This window comes from Rhododendron vialii, chromosome 9a, assembly GCF_030253575.1.
Source record: "Rhododendron vialii isolate Sample 1 chromosome 9a, ASM3025357v1".
Lineage (NCBI taxonomy): Eukaryota > Viridiplantae > Streptophyta > Magnoliopsida > Ericales > Ericaceae > Rhododendron > Rhododendron vialii.
The window spans coordinates 23,154,282-23,165,926 of NC_080565.1; the positions used below are offsets into that span (position 1 = coordinate 23,154,282).

General features: G+C 35.7%; 1 protein-coding gene across 1 annotated transcript; it reads right to left on the minus strand.

Annotated features, from left to right (window-relative positions):
* Nucleotides 1-218: 218 nt before the first annotated feature.
* LOC131301441 (D-galacturonate reductase-like) lies at nucleotides 219-8,647 on the minus strand. The gene is made up of 4 exons (XM_058327743.1): nucleotides 8,128-8,647; nucleotides 4,515-4,758; nucleotides 3,808-3,987; nucleotides 219-650 (listed from the first exon to the last, which is right to left on the minus strand). Exons 1-4 carry the CDS (start codon nucleotides 8,436-8,438, stop codon nucleotides 438-440), a joined length of 948 nt encoding a protein of 315 aa, XP_058183726.1. The 5' UTR covers nucleotides 8,439-8,647; the 3' UTR covers nucleotides 219-437.
* Nucleotides 8,648-11,645: the final 2,998 nt, after the last annotated feature.

Genomic DNA, 11,645 nt, shown 5'->3' on the forward strand with positions numbered 1-11,645 from the left:
TGTATTGCTTTGAGGCATTACAGGAACCCCAAATCCATATCACAGGCTCTGTTTCGCTATATAACTCAAATAAGTTCTTTTTATGAATTAAAGGTGATGTATTGTGAGAGAATAATTTGTCTCGTAAAACAGAAAATAAGCTTTTGAAAAATAAAAACCTTAGCAGAAAGACTGATAACTTAAAAAACGAAAAAAGAAAAAAGGTGAAAGATCATACATACTGAATATTGATCCTGATTATAATAAATAAACATTATTCCCACTATTTGTAAACAATTATTCCGCTTTATTACAAAACAAGAGGCAATATATATGTATTCCTAGTATCCAACAAGAACTCAAGAATTGTGATACAAAAGTGTAAAAACCATCTCAAAACTTTATCCATGTTTACACACACACACATATAGATATAGATATAGATATAGATATAGACTTCAGATCTCTGCATCAATCTCCAACACCAAATCGTGGGGTCCCAAAATAGAAGCCATGGTGACTCCTTTACGCTGAGGAAGCTGATTGATCTTGTTTGATTCTTCCTCTGTTAGTGACCAATCAAATATCCCAAGGTTTTCCCTCATCCTTTGCTTGTTGAAGCTCTTTGTTACTATACTCACCCCTTGTTCATAAACCCATCTCAGAGACACCTGCAAATTAACACAAGGGATCGATAATTAGTTTCTCAATGAATTTCTCTCTCTCTCTCTCTCTCTCTCTCTCTCTCTCTCTCTCTCTCTATATATATATATATATATATATATATATATATATATATACACACACACACACACACACACACACTTGGGATCCAATGAGGGATGCCGCACGGCCTTACCGTGCGGGACTCTCATTTTCCGATCGAATTGCGACGATCCGAGCCGTTTAAAATGTGCAAAACGTGATTTTAAAGGTACCCTCAAGAAATCAGCAAAAAAAATAATCTGGAAGGACTTGATCTGAGCAGTTTTTTACTGAACTGTTCAATAGAAAACTATTCGGATCAAGCCCTTCCCGATTATTTTTTTTGCTGATTTCTCGCGAGTATCCTTAAAATCACGTTCTGATCACTTTGAGCGGCTCGGATCGTTGCAATTCGAACGGGAAAGGGGAGTCCCGCACGGTAAGGCTGCGCGGGATCCCTCATTGGATCCGGATTCTATATATATATATATATATATATATATATATGTGTGTGTGTGTGTGTGTGTGTGTGTGTGTGTGTGTGTATATATAGACTCTATAGAGTTGTGCTAGCTGCATAGACAATGGAGTACATACTCCATGCACAGATCATTTTGGGACCCGTTTCGGGTCCCACAAGCATGATCGAAGTCGCTCATTTTGCTTAAAATATTTGGTTTAAGGTCCCTGCAAAAAATAAGTTTTACCAGATACCAGTAAAAGCCTTTACAAAACATCCAATTTTGTCCCAAAATTTGGCCTGAATTCTAGGACAAAGTTGGTTGTTTCGTAAAGACCCCTACCAGTATTCGGTTGAAATGATTTTTTACATAGGCCCTAAACAAAATATTTTGAACCAAATGAGCGGCTCCGATCATGCTTGTGAAACCTAAAACGGGTTCCAAAATGTGCATGGAGTATGTATTCCATTGTCTATGCAGTTAGCATTAGTGGACTCTATATATGTGTATGCATATATAGAGTCTATATATATACACACACACATATATAGAGTCCGGATCCAATGAGGGATACCGCGGGATTCCCCTTTTCCGATCGAATTGCGACGATCCGAGCCGTTCAAAGTGATCAGAAAGTGATTTTAAGGGTACTCGCTAGAAATCAGCAAAAAAAAATGATCGGGAAGGGCTTGATCCGAAAATAATTTTTTTTTTGCTGATCAGTAAAAAACTGCTCGGATCAAGCCCTTTCCGATCATTGTTTTTGCTGATTTCTAGCGGGTACCCTTAAAATTACATTCTGAACACATTGAGCGGCTCTGATTGTCGCAATTCGATCGGAAAAGGGGAGTCCCGCACAGTAAGACCGTATGGGATCTCTCATTGGATTCTAAGTGTGTGTATGTATATATGTAAAAGGTGGGTCATATGACTCATATCCATGTGTCTTTTTCTTTGTACTTAATTTTTTTGATTTTTTGTTAGTTTCACGGTAAAATAAAACTAACTTCCATTTGTCTTTTCTAAAGTTCTTTCAACTATTGTCTACTTTTGTACTTCTCTGACTTCTTTCATCAAAACGAATAATTAATTCAATTTCTTTTGGTGAGATCCTAAAAAAATATAGTAAATAGTAAAAAAATACCTGCCAAGAGGCTTTTAGCCCAACGACATCAGGGGTGCACTAAGGTGCTAGATGTAAGAAGGTCAAGAGTTCAACTCTTTTAAAGTGTTAATTTAATTATTCTAATAACAATACTAACTTTCGTGGAAAAAAAATAAAAATAAAAAGTAGCAAAGTTACCTCCTGTCTTTAGGGGCAATTAATTTAGTTCAAACAATTCTTAATGAAACTCTCGTGGACAATTTTCAGTTGTTCTCCTTAGTTTTTTTTTTTTTTTTTTGGGCCTTTTGTCCTTATTTCAAAAAAAAATTATGTCTATTAGTTTTGTACCAAACTTTTGTGGATTATTAATTCGTCTCGACGAGAGGAATCAAAAAAATAGATTTTTTTTTTGTACTTTTACCCTCATATTTTTAAAAATATCCACGATAAAGTCAAAAAACCCAACTTTCGGCTTATAGCTATTAGTGAGGCTGCTATTGATATGGTAATGGTTTACTTATTAGTTTTACCACGTGCGTGGTGTACATTTGGTGTACGCTAAATAGTGTACTCATAGTTTTATTGTTTGTACTTCTTAATTTCGTCCCGATTTATTTGTCCCTCTTTTGATTTGTGCATATCTCAAATTGACTGTCTAATTTCAAAATCAATGGATAAGATGATGTAAATATTCAAATCAATGGATCAGATTTGGTTTCCTTAATAAGTTAAAAACTCAAGATTGGACAAACAAATTGGGACGGAGGGAATATATTATTTGTTTCTTTGTTCTTTGTGACTTGGCTTCTCGCCAACTCCGTCTTCTCTTGGGTCTTGGAAGGCATATGATAGTCCGGTGCTCAGGTGCCAAAATAGTTGGGATATTCCTCATTGATTTTGATGCCGGTCTCTTTGTTCTCTTTAGTTACACTTTGTTCAAAAATTAATGAAATCTTCTTTTGCCGTACCAAAAAAAAAAAAGGAGATTAGTCAACAAAATCTTCTTTGTTCAAACCAGGAACTATTCCGGTTTAGATTTCTCTCTTCAAGTTTGTAAAGTGAGGAACATGACTTTTCAAAATTACCAACTCAACAAGTACATAACACGCTAAGAGATTAGTCAACAAAATAAGTCATTTGACCAATTAAGTAGGTTCCTAAAAGTCAAACAAAGAATTAAAATTCGCTTTCGGGGTTCACTTACTTCCAATATCTCTTTAACTCTTGCCGCATGGGCCATTGAATTAGAGTGATAAAAAAATTTAGTAATAAATTTTTTTTTCGTCCCTTGATCGAAGTTCCTTTAGTAATTGAAATATCATGTAACAAAGTTGACTAACATGGGCTAATGAGCATGAACAAAGTAAATAAGTGGTTGTTTTTCATGAGTCGAATGTTCGAATTCAATGGAGCCCAAACACTCTAAATTGGGTCCATAAGAAGATTTGCCCGATCGTTGGCTTTAGGGCCCCTAAATTAGTCGTAATGCTCGCAAGCTGGTCCGGACGTTTGCTTATAGTAATAAACAATTAAACAAAGTCGACTAAGTGTAATTACCTGGGCAGTGGTTTTTCCTCTAGCCTTGGCTATCTCGTCAAGGACATCACACTCCACAATTCTATTGTCACCCCATTTAGTACCATTGGCACCCAAAGGAGAGTATGCAGTTACGTGAATGCCCTTTTCCTTACAGAACTCCCTCAGTTGCTTTTGATTCCAAAGAGGGTTCATCTCCACCTTTACCAATAAGCAAACAACAGAAAAATCAAACCCATCAAACATTTTCTCATTTGTCCATTAAACTAGAGTTGTGCACACGACATGTTTGTGCTATATATGGAAAATCTTGAAAATAGAAATTGGATGAAGAGGTGTGGGGAAGGGAATTGTAGCATGAGTACTCAAATAGTTGGTAGAATTAAAAAACAAAAATTGAACGAGAGACATTGTGCACCGATGCTTGTTTTATGAAAATCTTAGAAAATTAAACTTGAAACAATTGATATTATAAAAAGGAAACGAAGCAGTTGAGAAAATAAATTAAAGCAAAAAAATTTAGGAGAAATTTGACGCATAGTACATCTCCAATCACTGAGATTGAAGTTGGGATCTCTAATGCAAAACATATCCTACAAAAAAGCACACGTTTTAGTGAAAATTAACAAAGATCTGTCTTTTCTTTTTCTTTTTCTTTTTTTGGAAAGGAGAAAACAAAGATGGTAGAATTTATAGTCTGGATCAGTTATATATAGGAGTATATATACTTGATTGACAGCCGGAGGGATTTGGGCTACGGAGAGGAGCTCATCAAGCTTTCTGCAAGAGAAATTACTGACGCCAATGGCTTTGGTGAATCCAAGTTTCTGGCACTCCTCCATGCCTTCCCACACTGACTTAATATCCATGGGAACAATATGGTCTTTTGGGACTGGGGTACTGTTAATATGTTGGGTCAGTCTAATTGGCCAGTGTATCAGATACAGATCCACGTACTCCAGTTGAAGATTCCTGCACCAAAATCAATCAGTCAACAAAAACAATTTTATTTAATTTACTACCAGTAGTAATTGATTCGGTCGTTGCCAGTCAACACCAAACAGACAAAGATGCTTTTTATTTTGTGCAAATTTCACTCAGACCCCTGAGGTATCTGACAATAACAGAATGTACCCTTCAGTTTTCAAAATGACAGAGACCTCCCCTATTTCACAGTTTGGGTTTCATTCTATTAGTTCCTCTAGTGAGATGGATGGAAAATGTACGGAAATGCACGGAAAATGAAATCTTCAATTTTATTTAGTTTTACAGTTATCTTAAAGCTCTCATTGAAAGTCCTAGAGCAAAAAATTAATTATGATTATTTATGATAAAATGATAAGAAAAGTAAGATCTTCGCACTGATTCAAATGAATTAAAAATTGGAGTACTTAAAAGTATCTGTTATTTGGTTCTATGACTCTCCTAGGGCTCTCATTGAACGTCCTAGAGCCAAAAATTAATTATGATCATTTAAGATAAAATGATTAAAAAAATAAAATATTCACACCGATTCAAACAGATTAAAAATTGAAGCATTTAAATTTCTGCTCTTCATTTGGTTTTAGGGCTTTCAATGAAGAGCAAATACATAAGTGCTCCAATTTTCAATCCATTTGAATCGGTGCAAAGATCTTATTTTTCTGATTATTTTATCCTAAAGTGTCATAATTATTTTTTGGTTCTAAGATTTTCAATGAGAGCTCTAAGGTAGCCATAGAACTAAACGAAAAGGAGTTACTTAAGTGCTCAAATTTTCAATCCGTTTAAATCAGTGCGAAGATCTTATTTTTTTGATTATTTTATCCTAAATGATCATAATTAATTTTTGATTTAGGGCTTTCAATGAGAGCCCTAAGAAAACTGTAGAACCAAATAAAGAGCAGATACTTAAGTACTCCAATTTTTAATTCGTTTGAAGCAGTGCTAAGATTTTTATTTTTTTTATCATTTTATCTTAAATGGTCATAGTTAATTTTTGATCCCAAGCTTTCAATGAAAGCCCCTGAGAGAGTCATAGAACCAAATGAAGAAAAGATACTTAAGTGCTTCAATTTTCAATCCGTTTGAATCGATGCGAAGATCTTATTTTTCTGATCATTTTATTCTAAAGAATCATAATTAATTTTTTGCTCTAAGACTTTCAACAAGAGCCCTAAGATAGCCATAGAACTAAATAAAATTGAAGATTTCATTTTTCATACATTTTCCGTCTGGAACTAACGGAATGAAACCCAAACTATGAAATAGGGGAGGTCTCTATCATTTTTGAAAACTGAGGGGTACCTTCTGTCATTGTCAGATACCTCAAGGGGTCTGAGTGAAATTTGCCCTTTTATTTTCTCAATTAACTGCTACAAACTTTTTTTTTGTCAAACGGAAGTTCATAAAACGATTACGGAGCAGAGTACCACATAAGGGTTACACACATATTAGTTAGTCTTATAGAAACTAGGGGACCTAGGAACTAATCTAGCGTTTGCCTGATGTTCAGGCTATCTCTCAAGACAAATTCTCTCATAGCGACAGGTATGTCCATAACAAACACAAGTTCATCTGTTTGTTCAGCACCCAATTTAGCAAGATGATCTGCACATTGATTGGCCGAGCGGTAAATGTGGCTGCTAGATACTACTACTCCTACTAGTCAATGAGTAACGTGTTCAGCGCACTTGTGACTCTTTCCCTAAAAATACAGCTAATAGAAATATTTGTTCTTTCAGGAAAATAGTCTAGCTATTTGCAAGGAAGATTTGCATAGAATTACGCAAGGAAAAATGCGTTTGGGTTCATTTCGAGTCCCACAAAAATCTAGAAAAATATCCATAAATTTTTGAATATTATTTTATGGGGCCATGTAAAAAATTAGCTCCAACGGACATTGGTAAGTATTACTTTTGGATTCGTAGGGGCGAACTGAGCAGTTTCGCCCTACGAATTCAAAAGTAATACTTACCGATGTTCGTTAGAGCTGATTTTTACAGGGGCCCATAAAATAATATTCAAAAATTTATGAATATTTTTCTAAATTTTTGTGGAATCCGGAATAGGCCCAAATGTCTTTTTTCTTGCGTGATTCCCTACAAATCTTTCTTGGTATTTGAATTTCCGGAATTACCGGTCAACCATGTGTTTATGGTGTTGGGAGGACAGAGGATTAGTTGGGCACGCCATTTTGACTGTAGATTACGTATTTGTTGCCATGTATCAGTTTTCCGATACTAATTAGATCGATACCCTTACCCTTTGATAATAGAGAAAGAAGCAGTCGATATACTATCATAATAAATAATAAATAAATAAAAATTGTTAAAAAACTCCTTCTTAATTTAAACTTAATTTAAAATTTAAAATTTTGTCCTCATTTGATTTTTTTTTGCATTTGTTAGTTTTGCGTCAAGTTTTTGTGAGTCATTAATTTGTTTCGATGAGAGGAATCGGAAAAGTAAATTTTTTTTACTTCTGTCCAAGTAATTTGAGAAATAATCACTTTTTAGGCCAAAAAATGATTTTTTTTTTTGCTAAAAAAATGGTTATTTATCAAAATACTTGGGTAGAATTAAAAAAATTTACTTTTCTGATTCCTTTCTTTGAGATGAATCAATAACCCACAAAAATTTGACGCAAACCTAACAAATGCGAAAAAAAATAATCAAATAAGAACAATTTTTATATTTAAGTTAAGTTTAAGTTAATTAAGTTCACTGACCATACGGGGACCTCTTTTTTAGGGATTTCGAGCTCTTCTCTTCGTGGCAGTGGTATAACCAGGATTTTTATAAGGGGTGGCAAAACTTAAAGTTCAACCAACTGAAATCTTACTACCTTTTTTTTTTTTTTTTTTATCAAACGGAAATTAAATCTTACTACAGTAGTGTGTGTATATATTTATTGCCGAAGTGGGGTGCCGGCACCCACCCTTGCATGTAGTTCTGCCCTTGCTTCCTTAGTGACCTTTACTTTTTCATCGGTGTTATCAAAATTTACATCTATCGGCTGTTGGTCGACTCTGAATACGTAACGTATTGCTTTGTATTCAATCTTTAGCCCGCTACTACAACCTCTTCAAGTGCTATAACTCCAAAAATGATTTATAAAAATTCACGGACCTGACACCTGATTCACAATACACGTTAGTAATATTCTACTACTGTTACCGATTCGAAGTGCACTACCACTATTTAAAACCTTGTATGTGGCCGTGTTCCCGGTAGTCTAAATAATTTCTCAGACACGGTGACATACGTATATAACGTTTTATATGTATATCAAAATTAATTACTATTTTGTGGCACACGAACAGTAAAATTGGTGATGCACATTTCGATGTGAGAAACTTACTGGAGGCTCAATTTGATGGCCGGAACCACTTGATCGCGGTGACCGAAGCTGCACCAGAGCTTGGTAGTGATGAAGAGTTCATCACGAGACTTGATGAGTCCCAGACGGAGAGCCTCGGCTATGGCCTCCCCAAGTGGCTGCTCCGAGCGGTACGCAAAGGCGGTGTCGAAGTGGCGATATCCAGCTCTGATGGCTTCAACGATCGCGTTTTTCGCAGTTTCTACATCTGACGGAGGATATGCGGCAGTTCCCATGCCGATAAGTGGCATAACACAAGTTTGCCCCAAGGTTATCGCAGGCATATACCCCATGTTGTTTTGTAGTACTTCTTGGGAACTGGAGTATGTGATTTGTTTGTGTTACAACTTAAGGTCCTGGGTTATATATAGAGAGAGATTGGTCCCTGATCAAATCCTAGTGGAGCCGCCCTAAGATTGAACGTAGTCAGCTTTGGTGGTCTTATTATATTGTTGGCACTAGGCATCTTACCATGTCGCTGTAGGAGGAAAAAATTCTAGCGCAGATGCATTCACATACGTACGATAAGTTTTTAATTGCTTCGGGGTGATGACGGTGTTCTAAAGGCGTTTTCAGTTTTAACCACGCATTGATGTGGGCTCCACCACTAAATGTGCAGGTTTTTCACTAATTTTTGTTGGAAAAGGGGCCCCCCTCCGAGTACAGGCGGTTATCACTCCACATCTACCAACTACCCTTTTCAAAAAAAATTATGCCTCCATTATTGAATGATAAAATTGATCTCCCAAATGTTCGGACCTGATGCTGAGTTATCAAAGTAAAACAAATTAAAAGGTGAAAGAAAAATGCACCGACAAAAACCAAGTCAAGATGCTCAGCTGGGATTAGGGAGAGTATATAATAATTTAGTGGGGTCTCTACATATGGTGGATAAGTGTGTTAAGCCATCATGTGGTGGTGTTCCAAGATCACCAAATAAATTTTCGATTAAGGGTACCAATTTGCAAAAACAATTCGAGTAATTAACAGTGTTAGAATTTTACGAGTACTACTGAATTTTTCAAACCATGAATATGCATTTAATCTGCATATTAATAGTCATTTTATCGTTTCTCCTCCTTTGAATCTACGTAATTAAGTTTGATGTAGTGAAGATGCATGTAAATGTATGGCCGGTATGCATTAATTGACCAAATTTTGCTTGCTGATCCGTTTTGCCAAAGAAAATAAGTACTTAATTTTTAAATTAAAGGTGACATATTGTAAGAGAATGACATGTCTCGTAAAACAGAAAATAAGTACTTAAAAATAGGTTTCGCAATTGACATAACAACTGGAGTAGCTATTTATGACTTGATGTTGTCTAACGATTTTTAATATAAACTTAGCTGTCTAACGTTGTTGTCGAAAGTCATCCATTGATTGGGTCATGAGATATGATGTCCACACAAATTATATGTGGATGGAACAGGTGACACACACGGTCATTTTTTCCAAAACAATTTTGTTTGCCAACAATCAGTTGACATTATAATTGTTGGGCCATCGGAGTCACACAACATATATGATCGAGAAGAAAAACTCCGATTTGTATTCATATTCAAACAAAATAGAGGACAAGCTAGCCATGAAAAAACCTTCCCCACTCTCTCCTGTTCTTGCTCTGTTTCTCACACACCTCTCTCTCCTAACTCCTAACTCTATACATGCAGATATAGACAACTAGAGAACGAAGAAGAAAAATCAACAACTAGGGCGGCCGTGCAATGCATGCCAGCCTCAAATACGTACAAGTAAGATATCACAATCAGACTTTTCTCATGGGGGGACCTCGGCCATGACTGTAAAAGTCAACAAGGTAAAATGAATTAGCTAGTATAATAATTTTTACTTGTGAAAAAACATAATTGAGACGATGCATTAATGAGGTTTAAGAATATAATGAATAAATTTTGAGGCATTCATTGATGTAAAATCACCAGTAGAATACAAATTCTTTAACACCATACAAGGGTTGGTTCCATGGCTAAGTACTTGATTTCATTCCTCAATATATAGTTGGGGTTCAAATCTCCATATATCCGCTTGATGGGAACCTATTTTTTAGCTGCCATTAGCTGCCATAGTGTTAGCTAGTGAGATCGTAATTAGCTTTGGTCAAGAGAACTATGTAATTAGCTTCGGTCAAGAGAACTATATATGTGGTGCTGACTAAAATAACGGATAAGTGAATTAAGTAGCCTATTTACAATTCATTTTTTGTTTAACAAATCAAATTGGTAAAACTTATATATACACAAAAATCCTGTTTGTGTGTGATGTTAAACAAGAAGCTAATTGCAGGCTGATAGAGGTAAAAGAGTGAGGTCAAACTAGCTAGTTACATATACATCAAATTATCTTCAAGAAAGAGCCTGCCAATCAAACAATCTGAAGGGATCCAATAAAGAGAACTTTCTTGGAAGAATTTTCTTGTATGGAAGGGTCAAAAAAGCACTTCCCAAATTACAGAAGGTATGGTAGTGACATGTAGCTGTACTTTTTTTTAACATTGCTAAACTTTCTGAAAAAAATTGTGCTACATGGAACATCCATTCACACATCACTGGTAATTAAGAAAAGCTGTAAAGATTTATGTAATAATGGATCGGAAGAGTCTGGCATTTTTCTATATATAATCGTTTTTGCAACTTTTAATTACTAGTGACAAAAGTACTAGTATTTTTTTTGGGCTTTGTGTTAGCGGGTTTGGACAGTACGTCTAAGCGAAACTCTTTTAATTTTGCCACCAAATTTCAATGGCCCGGATCCTTTTTTTTTGGTTTTGATATGGGAACGTAGATAATCACAACAAGCCAGAGGATGTAAAAATCTAGACGGTTGACTTTGATGGTGATGAAATGAAAATGGCCTGCATTAATATGAAAGCTTTGAAAAATGAGAGTGGGAACTTGACAATTTCTTCAGTCAAGTTAAAATCTTAGACCATCTATTCTAGACCGCTCAACATGTTGGCGCGCGGCTGACTGACGACTGTTTCCAAATGCATAACGACAATATTTCTGTCCGTTTATGGAATAGTGCTCCGCAATGCAATGAATTAAGTAAAAAAACCCAAATAAAGTTCATAAGCTCGGAGAGATAAAGAATAATCACCTCTGCGTCATTCATCAATTGAGTTATGAATTAAAATAAAAAGCAAGAGTTTCTTCTTGCCCATGGATAAGCACGCCAAGCGCGCCCAACCCAGCCTGGGTTTTTCATCTGTGACACGGTTGGCTATTAGGGATTGATGAAAATCTCACCCAAACCTTGTACCGATCGAACCGATTGGTGCAGTTTTTAGCTGATTTTTTAACCATGACTTTGGTTTTTGGTTTCGAAAAACTGGTTGGTTCGATTCCTTTTTTGGTTTCATGTGATAGCCGCACCAAAAACTAAATTGAACCGAACCACATCATAATTACCCAAATAACCTTATACACACACACACACACACACACCCTGTAACGCCCCGCTATTTTCTAAAAATGAACTCT